We start from the raw sequence: 21667 nt of genomic DNA, 5'->3' as shown, positions 1-21667 counted from the left end.
AGTTTTGTTTGTTCTTGTTGTGTTTGCCACAGCATTAATAACATTACAGTTAGTTTCTGAATTAACCTCATTTACAGTTTAGCTGTAATGTGTTGTTGTTATAATGTAAATGTTGAGCACAGGTGGAGGTGAGCTAATCTGAGAGGAAGAGGAACGAGGGGTGACACGATGCTGAAGTTAGTTTCCCATTTGGCAGGAAACTCATCATGTTATTCCTTCATTTGTTATAGAAAGGTGGAATGCACATTCAGTGAGTACATCTAAAGAGAGACTTCATAGATTTTGGATAGGAGAAATATCATATTCCTTATTTTGCACATAAAAACTCCTCAGCGTCTCTGGGGTAACTCAGATTTGACCAGTCTGGGTGTAGAGGTAATGTGTATGTGCAGAGTTGTAGTTGCAGATAGTGTCCACTGGGGGGCAGTGGACACTATCTGCTGAATGGAAAGTATTGTTCAAAACTGAGAGTAGGAGTAGGGAGGGGAGGGGAGGGGAGGGGGGTAGAGACAGTCATGGGACCCTGTTTGCTCGTCCTGAACCATGTGAGTCATATGAGGGGGGGTGGAGTGGATCATAGAACAAGAAAAGATGGAGGACTTGTCCCGGTGGGTGAGGGAGGCCAGGTGGTGTGTGAGGAGATGCTGCTGTGTGGAGGAAGATGAGGAGGAGAAAGAGAGGACGGAGGACGAGGAGGAGCAGGAGGAAGAGGAGGTGAGGCTGGAGGAGCTCAGCTTCAGGAAAAGCAGAAGTTCGACTTCGCTCCCTCCTGCTGAGGTAAGTGATCAGACGTGAACGATGCTGCTGGGCTCAGGAATGTTCACAGGAAAACAGCTGTTCATGAAATGAAACTAAATCTTCCTCTCAGCCCTGTATTACCCCGAATGGCCTGGGAGAATTTTTTATTTTTTACAGCACAATTTTTGGTTGTTCAGTTATTTTGTAGTGTGTTCACTGGCCTAATTTTTTTACAGTGTTTACTCTGCATCCATAGTTGAAATGTCATTTATCACTTCATATATTATAGTTTATCCTTGTGTGTGTTCGATCCCCGGTCTGCGCTCTTCTGTGCTGAGTGTGCGTGTTTTCCCTGTGCCTGCGTGGGTTTCTCCGGCTTCCTCCCACCGTCCCAGAATGAAACCTGTTTTAAAGGTTTCAGATTTTCAGGTCCCTTCCTGTGTCTCCTTGTCTCCTCGTCACAGTTGGATCCTGACCGGTGCGGCTCGTCCCCCTCTGGGTCCCGGCCCCACTGGTTCCACACTCTGCAGGTTCGACGGCTGCGAGTTCAGCGAGGACGCAGCAACAGCGACCCGCTGGGAGGGAAGAGCTGTGAGGACCACTTCACCTGGGTCAGCTGATCTTTCACACCTGTTTCATTTCAGAGACAAACTCCAGACCTGGACTCAGATTAAAATAATTCATCCCTTCTTTGAACAACATAACACTTTGACATACAGTGCATAGGACATGACATGATGTTACATGGACTATGAAATGACATATGACATGATATGTAACGTACATGTGTTCTGTTCAGAAACCCGGTCTTCAGTTTGGAGCAGCTCAGTCTTACCTGAGTCTGGAGAAACTGGGCGAAGGAGCGTACGCCTCCGTCTATAAAGGCATCAGCAGGTGAGTCGTCACGTGTGAAGCTTTAAATCTTCTCTTCTGGTTAAACCTGGGCGATGATGTGCTCACTGAGCTGCTGCTGCACATTCTCCCTGTAGAAGATTTTAAAACACACCTGACACAGACAGCAGAGGGACAGTCAGGTGCTCACAGAGTCACTCAGGCACTGAAGTACAGTTTGTTATGTACCTGTGTTGTTTTGGAGTATTTCCACTTTCCTGCTGTACGGAACATTTATCTGACAGCTGCAGCTGGATGCTCCGTCTCTGCTGTGTTCACTTGTTTCTGATCAGATATTTATATTTATACTTTTTACTGTGAATGTTTCCTCTTCTGTGGAGGATAAACGGGCAGCTGGTGGCTCTGAAGGTGATTCGCATGAAGACGGAGGAGGGCGTCCCATTCACCGCCATCAGAGAAGGTGACCAATCAGATTATTATTTCATCTGATTTATCTTCAGCATCTGAAAAGTATCTGATTAATGTGCATGTGTGCCGCAGCATCTCTGCTCAAAGGTCTGAAACACGCCAACATCGTCCTCCTCCACGACATCATCCACACCAGAGAGTCGCTCACCTTCGTCTTTGAATATGTGGTGAGAAACATGTTAAAACTCAAATCAAATCGTCTCCATCCAGTCTTTAATGTTTCTAAAGTTCAAACAGAAGCTTGTGGAGACACATTTATGCTTTAGAAACATCAAAGACACGCTTTCACGGGAGGTTTTAATTTAAAAAAAAAAAGACGTTTACTTTGAAATGGATCCTGTGTTTGTCAGAAATACAGTTTATAGGCAAATCAGAAATATTTCTAAATAACATGAAGTGTTCCCGACTACATAGGAAACAAAACATCTGTCTCCTGAAATAAAGCAGTGAGTAAAAATCACTGGTCTGAGTTCAGTCTGGGTTTCACAGCTGAATGAAGTCATAGGTGGGTGTTGCGGCTGCAGGTGATGATGTGTGGACTGTCTTCCTCTGTTGTTGCAGCAGACAGACTTGGCCCAGTACATGATCCAACATCCCGGAGGTCTGCACTCACATAATGTGCGGGTATGTCAGGACTCCTTCTGTCATCACGTTATTTTATTTCTCCTATTTTTCCCATAAGCCTGTGAAAGTGTGGCTTGTCTGTGGTTTGGAGGTCGTATGGTCTCTGTAGTGAACCCAGAGAACCTTGTAAATAGAGTAGAAGAACCATCCAGAACTCAGCAGTGTGGAGTCCCACACCCAGGGAACGGTTAGTGTCACGCCAGGCAGAAAATACAAGCACATATGTACACTGTACACATGTGCTCTGTAAATCAGACTCAGCCACGACCACTCCGTCAGCCTTCTTCTCTTTCCACCTTACAAACATGATGAGTGACCTGGTAACGTCAGTGTTTTATTCTGACAGCCTGCTCATTGTGACCCTGCTGTCTTGTTGTAGATCTTCATGTTCCAGCTGCTGCGAGGTCTCTGCTACATCCACGGTCGGAGGATCCTCCACAGAGACCTGAAGCCTCAGAACCTGCTCATCAGCTACCTGGGAGAGCTGAAACTGGCTGACTTTGGTGAGGAACTAACATTGGGGCATGTTCTCCATCTTAATTAATTTTAATTAGATGAAGATAATGTTAATCATTTTAAGATAGAGTTCATTTTTCCCCTCCTGAGAGAACCACCTCCAAACTTCATTACAGACATTAATGGTGGTTTTATGTTGTTTGTCCTCACTGGCTCTCTGGATCGGGCTGAGTCCAGGTCTGGCACGGTCCAAGTCCATCCCCAGCCAGACCTTCTCCTCTGAGGTGGTGACTCTCTGGTACCGCCCTCCTGAGGTGCTGCTGGGATCCACAGATTACTCCACTGCCCTGGACATATGGTGAGTGCTGGGGATGCTGGAGCTAAAGGTTGTTCCGTTCATGTGTCTGAATAAAGTTTCTGTGTTTGCATCAGGGGGGCCGGGTGTATCTTCATCGAGATGCTGCAGGGGGCGCCGGCGTTCCCCGGAGTCACTGACGTGTTTGAACAGCTCCAGAAGATCTGGACGGTACAGTTACTACTGATGCTGCTATTGTTGCAATAATAAACAGATAAACAATGATTCGCAGTAATAACATTTGCAGGTCCTGGACGTCCCGTCTGAGGACAGCTGGCCTGGAGTCAGTCTTCTGCCCAATTATAAACCAGGTGAGTTTACTCCCTCCACTGCCTGTCACTAGTAGCCAATCATAAGACAATGAGGAGGAAACAGGAAGTGCTACACTGACAAACAGACTGTATGTTTTAAATTATTTTATTTACTTTGTGTTAGTTGTTTAATTGACTTTGTAAACACATAGTGATGAATCAGTGTGACTTCACTTCCTGAGGATTTCATTACCTCTGACGTCCAAATCCAGAGAAAATCAGGAGCTGATCACAGCTGATTCAGCAGCAATGAGCATGTTGCACTGCCAGTTTACTGTAATGATAGTTCCATGTTAATGCTCCATTTGTTGTCTCTCTTCAGAGTGGTTTCATCGCTCCGAGCAGAAACAGTTCAGGACCGTTTGGAAAAGGTAAAGTAGCTGTGCCTGTGGGAGGAGAGGTTACTGGTCAGGGTGAGCTCAGGTGTTAGCCTGCTGCTGCTGCTGACAGTAAGGAGCTCAGTATTATTCAGTGTAGCATATACTGACTTGTTACCATGTTAGCTTGGAGCCATTGGTCTGTCTGTGTTGATCTGGACCAGGTTGAACCAACTGCCCTATAAGACTGAGGACCTGGTGCAGAGGATGTTGAAGGGGGTCCCTACAGACCGGATCTCAGCTCAGGACTCTCTGCAGCACCCGTACTTCAGTACGCTCCCACCTCCCATCATGCACCTCAGAGACAGTAAGAACATGCTTACAGCTACATGCTAAGGTGCTACCAAAGTTTGGTGATAACACGCTAACAAACCTCCGTGCTCACATGGTAACATGACATGCTGCGTCCTCCCATCATTCACCTCAGAGCCCGTGAGAACATGCTAAAGATGCTAACACATGCTAACATGGTAATAGAGTTGAACATGAAGATATTCAATACTAACATGCTAGTATAGCCAGATACCTGCTAACCTAGGCATTTTCTCTGACACATGCTACCATTTAGCTACTGTAACAAGTCACCTGCTTACAGGTGTGATTACCTTCAACAGCAACAGCTTTGTTTCTGTCCTGCCTTGTTCTGTTAACACAGTTTGCATGTAGCATACAGCCTCGCAGCAGTTTTCCTCTTCTGTGTTTTTTAGCTGTGTCGATCTTCAAGGTGTCAGGTGTTCGTCTGGAGATGGAGGTCAGAGACATGTTCAACCCTGGGCGGAGGATCAAACCCTCCCTGCTGCCTGCCACCAAGTGCTGGTGATTAAACCCTTCAAACTACCATCCGCCTGAGAAGTCGAGCACAGGGCTGAACAAACCATCACAGGTTTATTTTATCATACTCTGTGGAGTACGCGGATGTTTTATCATTAACAAAGCGTAAATATACAAGTTTTATTACTTCAGAACTCATACATGAGTTGTTCTCATTCCATGTCTTATAGCTTCAGATGATGAGTTGACCATGTCCTCTCTGAGCTGGGTGAATTTGTTTGGACGCTCAGTTTTAGTGTGGCTGTGAAAGGCTGTAGAAAGGCTGTCGTTGTTCTTGTTTTATATAGTTTACTGTTTCTTCTTCGCTCCTCCCTGCATGTTGCTTTTCAGGTAACTGCTGAAACGCTGTTGTTTTTGGTTTTAGAATGGAGCATTTTGAAATGGACGCAGCTTTATTTGTCTGCAGTGACAGTAAACGTCTGTGGAGTTTAGTTTGAGCTGGTTAGCCTGACATTTTAACATTGTAGACACAGGGTTTCATTCATTCCTTACACTTTAGCTCTTTATTTGTTTTTCAATTGTAAAACACAAACACACAAACAATGCAAAGTTTTACGGTGCTGATAAACTGATGTGTTTTGCTAACGTATCTCAGATAAACAGAATCGCTACTTTGCTTCTAAAGTTTTTGCTCCTCTCAGATTTTGGGGAATTTGTCTGTTTGTTCATCGCAGTGTTTGTTTGTGCTTCTACGGGAGAAGACAAACAAATCTCCACCCGTCCAGTTGTTTTGATCATGTTCATGTATGAATATAAATTATTTGTGACAAACAGTAAGATTGAGTTGATTGACAGGAAAGTCAAATGTAGTTTTAATGCGGACGTTTGATTGATTTGTGAGATAAAAGAACGATTTCGGTCTTTCTGCATATTTAACAAAGTGTTTGTGATTTAGTGTGATGCCGTTGGTTTGATGAGAGAAAATTCATTCACGCCACTCGAACAGATGTCATCATTAATAAATCAAAATGCTCAGCAGCCTTTGATATCTGGCCTCTGAAGAAGTTTGATGTTATTTTTACTCTGGAAACAGACTTTGTTTGGTTTGTTTGTTTTCCTCAACTTTCTCCAGACGTTCATCGCTGGATTATTCTGCCAAAAAATTAAAACGCAGTCGCTCCGTACAGTTCTTTAAAACGTAGTTAAGCACAGTCTTTAGGTGTCGCAGAAATGTATCATCTCCATGGTAACATGTTAAATTTACAGTCAATACAAGACGGAGCTGAAAACCAAAAGCTCACCTGTCAAGTGAAAGCTAGCTAGCGAGCTAGCCACAGCTAAATGTGAGCTGAACGCCTTCTGAAGCCAACATCACGAGCTAAGTTTGAAATTCTATGTATTAATGCTGATTTCTAACCAAATAAAAGAAATTAAATATAATTATATTTAATGGGAACATATATGTTTTAAATCTGAACTTTAAACTGTAAATAACCAGAATAAATGTTGTTTTCTTAAACGGATTAACTGAAACAGATAAGAAACTTTTAAAAGTTATATCAGAATACAAATATATGAAATAATAACAGTCTAATGCTGTAGTACAATTATCCAATAACATTTCCAGGCATCAAACATAACCAGTAACATCTATACCTATGAACAGTGAGCTAATATATTTTGAGTTACAGGCAAATTTTACTCATATATAATGTAAATAAATTCATCCTATTGATTTCAGGACAAATATTAAAACAAAGCTGTGTTTAAATTGTGCTCTAAAAACTAAATATTCAAAAATAGTTTGATTTCTGAAACTGATTAGCTCAAAGCCAGAGCTTAGTTTACCGACTTAAATATCACAGAAAAACAACTTAATTAAGGATGAAGCTTTAAATGAAACTTCACTGTTCTTTTGAATGTATTTCTAAAAAATGGAGCAGGAGGAGAAGAATAACTTTATGCTTATTTATGGACATCAACAGATAGATATGTAGATTTTCTTTTGTTTGGGTTTGAATTTTCATATCATGTTCCTGCTTGTGAGCCTGTGTGTGTCTTTATTTGCTGAATAAATTGAACATTGTTATTCAAAAATAAAACCAGTCATTAGTTGGATCTCTAGATGAGACATGTAAATGAGTAGACACAAAAATCAGTTTCATTTTTTCAGTAAACAGAATTTCTGATTGGATCATTTTCCATTTTTTTGTGTTAAGTTTTATTGTCGTACTTTAATGAAGTCAGTTGTTTTCGCAAACTGAATTAATTTTTTTTTTTTTTTGCTTTTTTGTTTTATCGCTGTTGTTTTTCATGTTTTACAACATTACACTTATTTATGCTAATTATTATTATCATTATTATTATTGTTGTTGTTATTTAGTATTCAAACGGTCCCAAACAATAACCAACTCTCTTTAACACTTTACATCACGGCGCTCAGCCTTGGAGCATTTTACTGAAACATGACTGCTGTGCTAAATATGTCTAAACAGTGTCCTGGTGCAGTTTTGCAGGATCCACCCTGTGTGTTAATTTACATTTTTTTGAATGGAGTCTGGTGTTTGAGCTGCTGCAGGCCGAAGGAGGTTTCTGCAGGTTTTCAGGGTCTCTGCTGCTGCAGGTAAATATAACACACATCTGCCCTCAGTAATCAGCGGGAGACACACACACAGCTGACCTGTCACAGATCTCTCTGCAGGAACTCTGGGAAATGAAGCTGAAGACAAACAGCCGTAAATCAACATTTAGACAACAGAGTCCATGTTTGAAACTCAGCAGGAGAAAAACGTCCAAAATAACAGGCTGCTGAAAACAAAACAAAAAATAGTAATCAACCAAGCTTCATATTTATAACAGTGTTCATCTGTTTGTAAAGTACATGGTTTGTTTCTGTGTACAGTGTGGGAGCAGCTGTATGTGGTGGTGGTCTCTGTGCAACAGGATCTTATTTAAAGATCCTCATTCCTGACCTGCTGCTGCTGGTCTGCATCACGAGGACCTCATCAGACTCCATCCAATCAGCAAGTATTAGATTTTCAGTCTCATTCACAACAACACCGTCAGCTGTGTGTCGTCGTGGTAACAGAAAGCTGAGGTTTAACAACAGTCAATTTGTGTTTTTGAGGTTTTACATGCAGATCACACACAGCTGCTTTTACCACAGTGGACGTCTGCAGGCTCCAGTTCATTAAACTGTGTGTGTGTGTGTGTGTGTGTGTGTGTGTTACAGCCCTGAGCATGAAACCAGTCAGACCGACAGAGACCGCTGAGAGGGCGAGAGACACAGACGCTCAGTGGAGAGAGAAAGAGCTGGACTGGGTCTGGTCTGTCCGTCCGTCCATTCATCTGCTCTTCAACACAGCTTCCACTGTGCTGACTGACTGAGGAGAAACAGCAGCAGCAACATCTGGAACGTCGACACGTCTGTGATTACATTTTGATTTATTGATTATTTGTACTGAGCGTGCTCTGTGGCCCAAACACAGAAGCATGTGGCCTGTGATTTAATCCATGATGCAAACCCTCAGACAAACTCACATTTACATGAAGTTTTAAATCAGCACAGAGCTGCTGAGACAGAGTGGACATGGTTTATACAGGGACACGTCATGAGTCAGACCGTTGGGAGGAAAGTCAATTTTCCTTCCTTTCCTTTCCTTTCTCTCTTTCCTTTCCATATAGAGAGAATAAACCCTGAGAAGTAAACGGTAGAGGAAGAGTAGACGAGGCAGCAGTGAGCGATGGGTCGGCCTTCCAGTCGAGGGCTTTTGTTCTGAGGAGTTGGGGCTTTAAAAGGCGCTGTGTCGTCGATGGTGTTTGGTTTAACGCTGTGATGTTTATTCTCTTCTCTCAGGAACGATGGAAACTCATCTGTCAGATAAATAATGGAGACTCGTGGGACTCACAGTAATGTTGCACAGAACATCTTTGATGTGAGTCCAGAACACTGTACGGTTTTTATTTCAGTTTTTAATCTATATTTTTATTTTGTTTCCACTTTTTTACATTTATATTTTGACCTTTTCTCCATCTTCACATTCTTTCCAATAGCATTTTTACTTTTCCTGTGGCTGCTGGGGCTAGTATAAATATTATTATTATTATTATTATTATATTTTTATGTTATAAAAAGTGGGAGGGGTTGGCATTTTGGAGACGTGTAGTTGGCCAGGAGTAAGGCCCCCCAAACCAAAACACTAAATTACTGCAAACAACAGCGCTGTGTCTCTCCTCAACGCTGGTTTTGCATCAGACTTTTAAATTATAAACAAAAATACAACTTTGTGAGGTGAGCCGACAGACTGACGAATCTGAAGGTTCGTTAAATCTGCATTCAGCCAATCAGAAGGCTCCTGATCTGCCTCAGCAGTAACTGATCAGTAAATGATCCTGTGTTGATCGTCATCATCATTTTCCCTCCTCTTCACTACAGAAATGATGGAACTAAGAAAAGTTTCCTTTTCCCTTAAAGTGTGGACACAGAGACAGATCCTCCCCCGTCCTCACCCCTGAGCCTTTGGTGACAGAGGAGAGCAGATGTGGTCTCCACAGCAGAGTGAACTCCAACACTGCTGCTGTGAGTGTGAAGGTTCATCCTGCTCACAGCTCCACACCAAGTTTCCACACACTTATCCTACGTGTAGTTGCACTAACATCGAGATACACACAGTCACAGACAAATGCACACATGTTGTTTTGCCTCTGTAGTGGCTGTGGTTGATTTTTGGTCTTAGGCTCCTTGGTCTTTGTCCAATCCAGTAATCCATCCCTGAGATCAGCTGGTGGAGTCACAGTTGACACTTTGACCTCAGGTGAGATGGGGACACGCTGTAACCCCGGGTGAAGGCTTTACAGTCTGGATGAAGTGTAATGTGGGGACATATCGAGCAGTGACCAATCAACTGGGAGACGGCCGAGAAAACAAAGCGTTTGGTTGGAGGATCAGGGAGCCCCGTTTCAAGGCGCCCCCTCCTGTGACGGAGGAGAAGGCGGAGAATATCGGGGGGAGCCTGGAAACCGTCAGGGGCAGAGTGATGAGTGTGCTCCTGCAGCCCGCACTGAGGGAGAAGAAGCCCGCTGGCCAGAGACAGACTTTGGTAACTAACGTGAAGTTAACTATCACAACTTCTCGGGAGCTTTAGAAAACCCGGCTCCTCCACCCGAGGTGCAGCCCGGCGGCAGATCGCTGCAGTCTTTTTTTACGAGCGGCGAAATACGCTCAGAGCACTCTGCGACTTTTTACTGTTCGTCCGTAAAAGAATATTTCATTCACCGGCTCTGGATTTAAAGGACTATGCACTATGAAGAAATAGGGTTTCCTTCCATTTTCTTGCAGAGTTGTTGAAACTGCTGTAGAATAATAAAGGAGTGCAGCGTTAAAGAGCTCCTTGCACGGATTTTTATACTGAAATTCACCAGCAGTGCTTCGGAAAACAGGACTTCAGTTGTTTTTTTATTCTCCGCTGCTGGTGAACAGTATTGGGAACCCCTGCAAAACCTCTGCTAACTTTTCCCTCTTTCTCAGGGGTGTTATCATCTGTCATGGTGTTGGGTGGAGGCTGGCGATGGGTTTGGGTAACGGGCTGCTCTCTGGTCATTGGCCTCCTCTTCCAGCCCTGCAGCAGTCAGTATGAGAGGGGGATTTCCATCCCTGAGCATGGCTTCTGCCAGCCCATCTCCATCCCCCTCTGCACAGACATCGCTTACAACCAGACCATCATGCCCAACTTGCTGGGTCACACCAACCAAGAAGATGCTGGGCTGGAGGTCCACCAGTTCTACCCACTGGTTAAAGTCCAGTGCTCTACGGACCTGAAGTTCTTCCTGTGCTCGATGTACGCGCCGGTCTGCACGGTTCTGGAGCAGGCCATTCCGCCCTGCAGGTCACTGTGTGAACGGGCACGGCAGGGCTGCGAGGCGCTCATGAATAAGTTTGGCTTCCAGTGGCCGGAGAGGCTGCGCTGCGAGAACTTCCCAGTGCACGGTGCAGGAGAGATCTGCGTGGGTCAGAACACAACCGACACCGACAGCCCCACGTCCGACCCAACCCCCAACCTGCCTGATCTTGTGACCCTGCTGCCACACATCCGGACCAACCGGCCCTTCTCCTGCCCTCTGCAGCTTCAGGTGCCCACCTATCTCAGCTACCGCTTCCTGGGGGTGAAGGACTGCGGTGCTCCGTGCGAGGTCTCCCAGCCTAATGGACTGATGTATTTCCATGAGGAGGAGTTAAAGTTTGGCCGGCTTTGGGTCGGTGTCTGGTCCATCCTGTGCTCTGTGAGCACCCTCTTCACAGTGCTCACCTATCTGGTGGACATGAAACGGTTTCGATACCCCGAGAGACCGATCATCTTCCTGTCTGGCTGCTACTTCATGGTGGCAGTGGCCTACACCACAGGCTTCCTGTTGGAGGACAAGGTAGTGTGTATCGATAAGTTGAAGGACGCAGGCTACAAGATGGTGGTCCAGGGCACCAAAAAAGAAGGCTGCACCATCCTCTTCATGGTCCTCTACTTCTTCGGCATGGCCAGCTCCATCTGGTGGGTGATCCTGTCCCTTACCTGGTTCCTGTCCGCTGGGATGAAATGGGGTCATGAGGCCATTGAGGCCAATGCTCAGTACTTTCACCTGGCAGCCTGGGCGGTTCCTGCTGTGAAAACTATCACCATTCTGGCCATGGGGCAGGTGGACGGAGACCTGCTCACCGGCGTATGCTATGTGGGAATTTACAATGTGGACGCCCTGCGGGGCTTCGTCCTCGCACCGCTGTTTGTCTACCTCTTCATTGGCACTTCCTTCCTGCTGGCAGGCTTTGTATCGCTCTTCCGTATCCGCACCATCATGAAGCACGATGGCACCAAGACGGAGAAGCTGGAGAAGTTAATGGTGCGGATTGGTGTGTTCAGCGTGCTGTACACGGTGCCTGCCACCATCGTCATTGCCTGCTACTTCTACGAGCAGGCTTTCCGGCCACAGTGGGAGAGGACGTGGCACATGCAGACGTGTAAGCGTTTTGCTGTGCCGTGCCCGAGTGGAAACTTCACGCCGGCAACGCCGGACTTCACCGTGTTCATGATCAAGTACCTGATGACCATGATCGTGGGGATCACGTCAGGCTTCTGGATCTGGTCAGGGAAGACGCTGCAGTCGTGGAGCCACTTCTATAAGAGACTGAGCAACAACAACCAGGGAGAGACCACAGTGTAGAGCCGGTGGAGGAAGGGGCTGGATTTTGCCCCATGGATGCACTTAAACTGATGGAGGGCGTTTGATTCTTGGAAGGAGAAACAGTTTTGTGCTCAGTGAGCGTTTGACTGAGCCCTTCATTCACAGATTTCTGCTCTGAGTCCTCGTTTCAAACCCTCACAGAGAAGGAGGCTGTGAATTCTTCAGGATTTTTCCACCTGCAGTCACAGTGACGTTGCTGCAAATGAAGCTTCCACCTGTAGTTCTTTAATGTTTGATACACTGATAGAGCAGCACACAGATTCAGGTGATGTAAACGCTCTGGCAGGTGGAGATACAGTGAGGTGAGAGGGACAGGTGCGTACAGGTGTCACAAACAACAGGAAGTTAGTTCCTGTGCTTTACTGTCCTTTAACACAGCTCATGGACAAAATTAAAATACTTTAACACTGAGAGTTGGATTTATGCGATTTGCACCTCAAACCCTCCTCCTCCTGTTCCTCCTCCTCCTCCTCCTCCTCCTCAGAGTCCTGAGTCAGGTCTGAACTCACAGACATGAAACACATGTTGATATGATTCAGTGTGACTTCATTATCTCCGATGTCCCTCCAGAATAAACTTCCAGGAATCCAAATAGAAGTCAGAGAAAAAAGCAGAACTTGACTGAGAATCAGTTTGACTGAATGGACAGAGCATTGTGGGATATAGTATGACATCAGTGTACAGTATTTCTCACACACACACACACACACACACACACACAGACCTATCAGCTTGTTCTGAGATTTTCTTTTTAACTCAGATATTGATATTGAAAATAATTATAAACTTCATTTATATTGCATAAGCACACTATAGTTAAAATGTTTCCATGACACTGATTTATTTGATCAGTTTATTCAGTCACACTGCCTCATTTATCACTAATCTGTAAATACTATCTTGTGAATTTTTGAGAATTTTTAAATCACTTTTAAAAATCACTTTTTAAGCAGTGTATTTGTCTTGTCTTTTTTCTTTTATGTTACTCAGCTTGTACTTGTACAGTTTTCAGAATAAAATGCTTTTGTTTTTATAAAGTGCTGAATGCTGCTGCTGAAGACAGTTTCAGGAGGTGTTTGTGTCTTTGGCTGCACTAAACCTATGAAAGGAGAAATCACTGATACACATTTTACTGTGGCAAATTATTGTGTTTATCATTGCAAATAGATGAGTGAGAAAAGTGAGTTTGTTCCAGATGGATAATTCCTGCTGAAATCTGATCCTCTTTTCTTCTTCCTTTGGTCCTGGCTGTGGAAAACATTGAAACCCTCCCTGTGCCTCCGAGAGTGAAACCAGAGCAGTCTGACCTCCTTACTGGGGCTGATGGGGAAGTACAGCAAACAAAATTGATGTCTTACAGAAACAAAAGTCCAACTAAAAGGTTTCTGTCGTGTGTGCAAAAAGCTGTCGTTCAGCAGCATCATTCAGAAATGACCAGAGTTCCTCTGAAGTGTCCTTCAGTGTCACAGTGATGCAGCGAGAGGTGTCTGTCCCTCCAGGTTCACCGCAGGCAGCAGCTGCTCGTGGGACAGTTGGACTGAATGGACGCAGATACAGCTGCAGTTACAGGTAAAGAACTGTGAAGGACTGTGACTCCTCACTGATGGTGGTGTGGCGCCCTCTGGTGGTTAAAGGATAAAGTGCATGGTGTCAGTTTAATGAACACAGGAGAGTTAGAATTGTACGAATGACTGATGTGAACCACACCGACACCAACAGCGATGTCTTCACATCCATGTGGACGGACTGAACAATGGAAACACTGTCACCTGTGTTCACTAACCTGTCACATGCTGCTGGTGTTTCACAGTGCAGCCCTGCTTGTGTTCCTGACTGGACTACTTGATGTTTCTGACTCTACAGCCCTTAGTTTTATTTTTTACAGTCCATCCTGTGCTGTCATTTCTTACAGTGCTGCACCTGGCTGCCCACCTGGTTGTGATGTTGTCGTGTGTTGTAGTTGCAGTCCCCCCGTGTGGCCACTGGGTGGCAGTATACACTCATGGGTTTGGCAGTCACACAGGTGATGATGTGAAGCAGAAACAGAAGTGATGTGAGTTGAATTTTACTTTATATTTTCTCAGCTGATCTTAGATCAGTCAGTTCTGGATTATTCCTCTGAGTGTGTACAGTGTTGATTACGTTCACTCTTCTCCTTCATCTGTTAAATCCAACATTTACTCACATGGTTTGGTTGGAAATAAAATGTGCGACAGAGACGATCAGGATCATCTGAAGACATCTGTAGTCGCCGTCTGTGGCTCTGATCTGTTAATGTGAAACTGACCTTCATCTGAAACCAACCAGCTGAACCTGGATCAGTTTGGGGAACGAGTGTGTGTGGTCAGTGGCTGGTTATGAGCTGCAGTACATGGGAAACGTTGGCTCTGTGTCAGCAGTAAACAGGTCAGTGTAGACCTGATCTCTGAGGTGACTTCAGACAGTGTAGTTGGACTCACCTGTACCTGTGTGTGTGTTTCAGAGCAGCTCCAATAACAAAATGCTGCTGAAGCATCAGTGACTCAGGATCAATTATCTGATCAGAGATCAGAGATCACAGCAGAACTTCATGTACTGTTACTTCAGTACGTTTCAGAGTGATGTGAGAACATGTGACTGACAGTGACACAGGAAAGTTCATTCGTGTGTGTGTGTGTGTGTGTGTTAAATCACACACACTCAGTCCCATCTGATCTGCTGAATGACTTCCTGTCCTCTGCTGCTGTTGGACTCAGATGAAAACTGGATCTTTTGTTCCCAACTGTTACAATACTGGGAGCTCTGGTCCACACTCTGCTTCCCAGTGAACAATGTCTCCAATGTCACACACACACACAAACATGAAGCCAATGCGAGGCACAGAGGCACAGTTAGTAAATAAGGCTGTTTTGTATTGAACTTTTCAAAACAAAAGTTACAAATCTTTCACATTAAAAGCACGAGCAACAGGAGATAAAGGAAAACATTGGAGTTTATAAAAGGATAAAACAGAATGTGTCACAGGTTTAAACAGCTGTAAGAACTGTGAGCGTTCTGTTCGCTCAGCTTCAGCCACTGACGACTTTACAGGACATTAGCTTAGAATCCGTCCTCTGAGCAGCTGCTGCTTCACCCTCTCGTGTATTACCAGGCAGGGCAGCCTGGGGCTAGCTGCTTAGCATGCTAGCTACTGTAGGTTAGCAACAGCTGGAGACAGCTGTTGATGAAAGGAAAGAAGTTTGATGCTGAACCTGAACGTTTCTTGTCGACTGCTCAGTAAACAGCTGGAAATGTGTTGAACTTTGTGGTGTCTCTGTTGTTTTGGATCTTTTTTATTCTTGAATATTTGTCTTATGACAACATACAACCCAAAGAGCTGCAGTCATGTGAGTGTGACGCTGGTGTTTGGAAGCTGAGTGTCCCTGACCCTGAGTGGAAATGCAGAGTCCAGTGTCACGTCTCCACGTCCTGTTTTCGCTTTAACCAGAAGAGGTGGAGTCTCATATTTGGTGCAGTGAGTTTCAGACAGCCTGTGAGGAGCTGCTCCGATTCAGAGGTCAGGGGTCAGGTTCACACAGACTGTCCATGTTGACAGTGATGCTGTCTTGCAGTAAAGTTCATATATAAAAATACTGAGGCGATGCACGTGTTTGATAAGTGACAAGGTCAGATGGTTTCAGTTGTTTTGATAAATGCAAGCATTAACAGCGGCTGGTTATTGATCAGTGCACCGCGTCCGTGTGGTTCTCGGTGATGTGGTGTGATCTTGGTCTCAGTGTGTGACTGTGCGCTGACCTCTGGCCTGAGATAACCTGTTCTCAGCACAGCAGCAGGTCTTTGTGTGCGGATCAGGGTTACGTTTGTTGGGCTGAGGATTTATGACTGACGGTTGTTTTCAGTGGCTGTTTGTCTTAGATGCTGCGGGGTCTCCTGCAGATAACGCTGGATTTCCAGCCCCAATTCTTTCCTTCCTGCTTTTCTGCTGCGGTACAATAAAGTGAGCTTAGTGTTAAACTGTGCTCGGCCCTTTGGTTCCCAGTGTGTCCCTCAGTGCAGCTGCTGGATGGTGAAACACAGCAGCAGAAAGCAGACTGAACTCTGATGTTGTTGATGAGGTTTGATATGAAAAGATCATGTTCACATCAGGAGAGAAGAGAATGATCACATGTTCATGTCACACGTGAACGACACAGAATGACTCACAACCGATGAAGTGAATATTGATGGGACCTACAGGAGTCATCACTGCTTTAATACAGTTGTTCAGTCAGTGACTCGCAGCATCAACACGAGGAGCGATGTTTCATTGTTAATCCGTCAGGGAGCGTTTTCATTTTACCGATCAGTGAATTAAATAACATCCCGACGAGATTCCTGGAAAGAGTCGCACAGTTAAAACAGACTCTTCTGTCTTTCCTGGAAATCCTCCGCCCACAGTGGATTCACTGATTTCCAAGAACCGTGAAGACGAGACAGAGACATGAGGTTCCCACCGTCGGACAGACACCTGCTGTTGTTCGGAACCAGGAGGGACCGGCTCTGCATCCTGACCCTGATTCAAATTCAAAAGGTTTATTGTCATCTGCACAGTGATATTGTTTTTTTGCCACTCTCCCTTCACACATTATCCTAGTGGGGGAGGTGGACGGTGTGGGGGGGTGTATTCAGTGTGATGGCGTGCAGGTAGAAGCTGCTGAGGAGCCCAGCTGTCCCTGTTCTCACGCTCCTGTAACGCCTCCCTGAAGGCCGGAGTGTGAAAAGACTGTGCTGTGGGTGTGTGTTGTCCTTTCTGCTGGTGTAAATGTCCCTGAGTGATGTGCTGTGCAGTCTCTGCAGAGCCTTCCTGTCCTGAGCACAGCTGGCTCCCTGCCACGCCGTGACGCAGCTGGTTATCACGCTTTCCACTGTGCATCTGTAGAAATCGCTGAGGATTCTGGGTGACGTGCCAAAGAACAGTCTCTGCTGTGCTTTCTTTACATGGTGGGGACAGTGAGTCCAGCCTCACCCTCTCTGCCTCTGTCCCACTGATGTGAAGTGGTGCGTGCTGCTCTGTCCTCCTCCTCCGTGGATCAATAATCATGTCCTTGGTCTTGTTTGTCTTCAAGGAGAGATTATCTTCCTGGCACCAGGTCACCAGCTCAGCCACTGGCCTTCTGTAGGATGTCTCCTCCCCACTGGTGATCAGTCCAGTGACTGTGGTGTCATCTGCGAACTTTATGATGCTAGCGTTGCTCTGCGAGGCCACGCCGTCACGGGTGCAGAGGGAGCACAGCGGCAGGCTCAGTACTCGGCCCTGGGGGGTTCCTGTGCTTACGTCCTGACTCCATCCGTGCAGGGCTCAGGCTTTATCAGCGTTGGCAGAGCGAGCCAAGTGTGGCAGCGTTTCTCTGTTTGGCTTCATGATGAGAGCCACTGTGAAACAATATGAGGGTGAGGGGGCCACTTCCCTCCGGGACCACATGACGCATCTCTGTCGACTCAATCTCCAATCCAGGTTTTTCCAAATCACGGTTCTATTGTCCCCAAAAGGAAAAGGGCAATTAAAGTGAAGGCGTTGGGCTGCGGGCTCCTGCCGCTCCGGCCCTTTCATGTTCGGCGATGTGGGAGTGTGTGTTTCTCTGTGTTTATAGATCACTGTGAGGACCCGGACCTGCAGCAGCGGACTGTGTCTGCCAGGAACCAGGTTTCTGTTTGTTGGTTTACTCCACAGAATACAACCGGAGGAAGCACCAGGCCACTAAATCAACCTTCATGTCATTAACCTGAACCTGTTTCACCGTTTCAGACTCTTCTGCTCCTGCGAAACGTTAAGAGCTCAGCTGCTGCACCTGAGGAACAGGAACCATCAGAACGATCCTCTGAGAGGGCGGGGCCTCCCTGCATCTGCCTGATGTGGATCCAGCTGCTGCATGCAGATTAGAATGAGCGTATTGTTGCAGCAGAACAACAGCAGCAGTGACCGCGGGCCGACCAATCACACGCTCAGAGGGAAGTGACATGACAGGAAATATTCATGATGAGCCGCCCCCCCCCAACAATTACTCCCATTATCAGTATGTCTGTAAGGTGTCTCCTGACTCAGCTGCTGTCAGTGGGACAGTTTGACTGAATGGACACAGACACAGAATGAAAACACAAACCTTTCATCTGTTTTAATTCTGTGGCATCTTTATTTACAAGCTGCTCATCTCAACAGTCGTCTGCTAATCACATTCAGAACTGGATTCATAATAATCAGAAGAATTCATACAAATCATTCATCTGGATCTGATTGAACACAAAGTGATTTCAACACGTCAGCAGCTTCTTTCTGTTTCATGTCGTTTCTCCAAACATGAAACCGTGACAAATAAACATACACGTGCATGGATAAATGCAGCTTTCCTCACGTTAAAGTACATTTTTTAAATTAAACTCATCTTTCACCCACAGGTGGAAACAATAGTGACAGAGCATTTTTCATATTTTAGATTTTTAGATTTTTCAGCCTCACAGTTTTGGCTGAGGGTCAGAAATGATCATCTGTTTCCAGAGAATGAGAAAAGCTCATGTGCTGTTGCACAAACAGAAAACAGCAGCAGGTTTTGTCTCTTTGGCTCCATGAAACATTTCTGTGTGAAGAAAACAACAGAACATCTGGACAATTGAAACTGTGACGAGGAAACGACTGGCGGGATCTGAACATATGAATCATGGATGGCTGAGATGTTCGCCGTGTGGGATGTTTCCACAGTTTGGGGTGAAACGCTGAGCTGAGGAGCTGTGCAGCCAGACGAACAAACACAGGGTGTGGGTGTTTTTGTTTTCTTCCAGCATCCAAAGGTGACATTGGGAGAAAAACTGCAATAAAAATGCTTATTTTCTGAATTCAGTTCTTAATTACCACACGTTTTTACCTCATTTAAACATTTTCTGAATGTTGTTTTTGGTCTGTGCCAAACTTTTCAACCTGAAGCTCTTTTTTCTTCTTTTGCGTGAGACCTCTGCATTTCCACACATCTTAAAATCTGTGAGAGGTGAAGAACCACACTGAGAAAATAAGCACATGTCACCTCTGGACTGTGGAGCAGAAAAAAACACCAGAAACCTGATTCGTTTCTGATGAAGAATTCAGTTTAAAGTCTGTCGAAAATTTCGGATCTGAAGTAGAATCTAAAGTTCTGTGGGTTTGAAGTCAGATTTCTGATCTGAAATGTGAAACAGTAAAGCGGTGCAAACTGAGCGAGTTGAAAAGATCTGAACTGAATCTGTGATGAAGAGAAAACGAGCATTTTCATGTCGGTGATGAAACAGATTCAGTGTGATGGAGTTTGGGGGTTTAAACCTTTTAAAGGCTCAGACTCGGCCCATGACGAACTTCACTGGCTGCGGTTTTGTTGTATTCCAGTTACTGTTGGACCAAAAACCTGGTTCTGGTCTTGATGGATCAGACCAGGCGGACGAATCTGAAGGGGCTTAGTGAGTTTGGACCGGAGCCGATTTGGACGATCTAGACGTACTCGGATCTGGTCCTGATAAAGGGGTGTCCCGGCTGCTCCCCCATCAGAGGGATGGGGACGGACACGTTACAGGTTTCCCTCTGCAGACGCAGACAGGACGTCAGCAGCAGCGTTCCCGCCACCAGGTGCAGAAATCCGGCCGTCCAGCCACAGAACAGAGCGTCCCCGAACTCCCAGCGCGGGACCACGTCCGGCAGCGACTCATCGAAGAACCGCTCCACCGTCAGGTGCGCGATGTACGAGACAGGGATGAGCCCCAGGATCCCGGACACCAGGCACAGCGCCCCCCCTGCCATCTTCAGGCCCCTCTTGCACCTGAGGTCGTCCAGCTGACCGGTGCAGCTGTTGACCAGGTGGATGCCGGGGATGGCCAGCAGCAGCGCGAGCAGCCCGGCGCCCAGCGTCACGCACATCAGGATCCGGGCCAGTTTGATGTCTGGGGGCAGACCCAGCAGGCTGTCGTAGGGCCGGCACTCCAGACCGCCGAGGTCCTGCACCACGCAGGTCTCCCACAGCCCCAGCTCGTAGATCTCGGTGGGCAGGAGGTCTGTGGACAGCGTGAGCCAGGTGGACATCAGAGTGGTGGCCAGCGAGCAGAGCCAGGCTCCCGCTGAGACGAGGACCCCCAGCAGCTCCAGAGCGCAAATACTTGAGTCCATGACGGCGATGCTCAGAGTCTCAGGATCCCCGGGTCTCCCACTCTTTACCTCCCTCCCTGTCAGGAGGGGGGGCTCCTCGTCCGGCCATGACTGCTTCCAGAGAATATCCTGTGGAGGCTGCCAGCTCCGCGGCGTCTCGGAAAAAACTCCTGCTACATTCAACAGACTGAGGGGGAGCGGTGTGCCTGCCCCCCCTCCCCGCATCAGTCAGAGGGGAGAAAGTGATTGGCCGGCAGGAAACAACGGCATCACTGATACCCGGGAGGTCGCCTGCAGGCCGGATGTCGTTCAAACGCAGACAGGATGTTAACGATGCCCGCAGCTCTGTCTGAAAGGTGTTTGAAGTTAATGGCATCGCCTGCGCTGCTTCCCTGTTTTGCATTATTTATTTTTCAACTTTGCGACCAAAGAAAAAAAAACTTAAAGTTTTGTGTGCGAACAAGGTTTGGTTTGTCAGGTTAACGCGAAGTTTATTCCTTTACTATCCCTCAGATAACACATACACACACACTGCATTTCACACTTTCAGGTGTTTTCAGTAAACAAATTACACAAGAACAGTTTAAATATTTAAATAAAACTAAGATTACGTTTCATTGCATGTTAGAGAATTGTCCAGAACGTTCAGAGAAGAGATCATTGTATGCACAAACAATGAAAAGGATAAAGAGAGAGAGGGATAGCAAAGGCACTGAATTTTCCCAGAGATACAGTGGTTATACTACATACGCTACTACATTTTAGTATTTCTTTAAAGAGAAGAAATGTAGATCGAGGATTCGGCCTGGAGCTGATCCAAACCAGCGGAGACAACAAGAAGAGCTGCAGACAGCAATGCACGTTACCTATTTCTTTCATAGGTGTACAAAACGTTACTTTCACTGATTTTGTGCCATTGTAAATCATTTTCATCTTTCTTGCCCATTTTGTTTTATTGTGTGGGAGGGGTTTTTTCTACTTTGTATGTTTTCATGAATAAATTTACCGAAACGCAGTCAAATATACGGATTTTTCTCTTCTAGCTAGCCGTACCGAACTTGGACTGATTAAACTGTATTTTTGCCACCTCTAACTCTGACTCTGCTCCTGTGTCCACTACACTACCACCTCCTGACAGTTTGGGTTTATTTTTACGGATATACCGACTCTGGCACTGCTTTACAGGATGGACAGGTTAGGGTATAAACTAAGCTTTAAGAAAAAGAATTAAAATTATAAAACGAACATTATATAATATGCCCAACAGAACATGAACAGACAGAGAGAGGGAGAAAAAGTGAACACTGAAGAGTTGATTTAGATGCAGAGCGACATGGCATCAGATTTATAACTTGTGTTTCCTGTTTTA

The 21667-nt window shown here is 45.7% G+C and overlaps 3 protein-coding genes across 3 annotated transcripts; 2 read left to right on the top strand and 1 right to left on the bottom strand.

Annotated features, from left to right (window-relative positions):
* Positions 1 to 591: 591 nt before the first annotated feature.
* cdk15 (cyclin-dependent kinase 15) lies at positions 592 to 6963 on the top strand. The gene is made up of 13 exons (XM_041032335.1): positions 592 to 777; positions 1203 to 1349; positions 1538 to 1632; positions 1971 to 2050; positions 2131 to 2225; positions 2620 to 2682; positions 3062 to 3185; positions 3376 to 3496; positions 3571 to 3664; positions 3741 to 3804; positions 4127 to 4175; positions 4346 to 4488; positions 4889 to 6963. Exons 1-13 carry the CDS (start codon positions 592 to 594, stop codon positions 4999 to 5001), a joined length of 1374 nt encoding a protein of 457 aa, XP_040888269.1. The 3' UTR covers positions 5002 to 6963.
* A 556-nt stretch (positions 6964 to 7519) lies between these two features.
* LOC121177888 (frizzled-7-like) lies at positions 7520 to 13144 on the top strand. The gene is made up of 4 exons (XM_041032309.1): positions 7520 to 8380; positions 8809 to 8887; positions 9427 to 9531; positions 10480 to 13144. The coding sequence occupies exons 3-4, from the start codon at positions 9492 to 9494 to the stop codon at positions 12159 to 12161; spliced, it is 1722 nt and encodes a 573-aa protein (XP_040888243.1). The 5' UTR covers positions 7520 to 8380; positions 8809 to 8887; positions 9427 to 9491; the 3' UTR covers positions 12162 to 13144.
* Positions 13145 to 18243: 5099 nt separating this feature from the next.
* On the bottom strand, positions 18244 to 20686 carry LOC121177927 (putative claudin-24). Its single transcript, XM_041032368.1, has one exon. The coding sequence runs from the start codon at positions 20521 to 20523 to the stop codon at positions 19651 to 19653; it is 873 nt and encodes a 290-aa protein (XP_040888302.1). The 5' UTR covers positions 20524 to 20686; the 3' UTR covers positions 18244 to 19650.
* Positions 20687 to 21667: the final 981 nt, after the last annotated feature.

Source organism: Toxotes jaculatrix, chromosome 24, assembly GCF_017976425.1.
Source record: "Toxotes jaculatrix isolate fToxJac2 chromosome 24, fToxJac2.pri, whole genome shotgun sequence".
NCBI lineage: Eukaryota > Metazoa > Chordata > Actinopteri > Toxotidae > Toxotes > Toxotes jaculatrix.
This window is presented reverse-complemented; position numbering and strand designations above follow the sequence as displayed.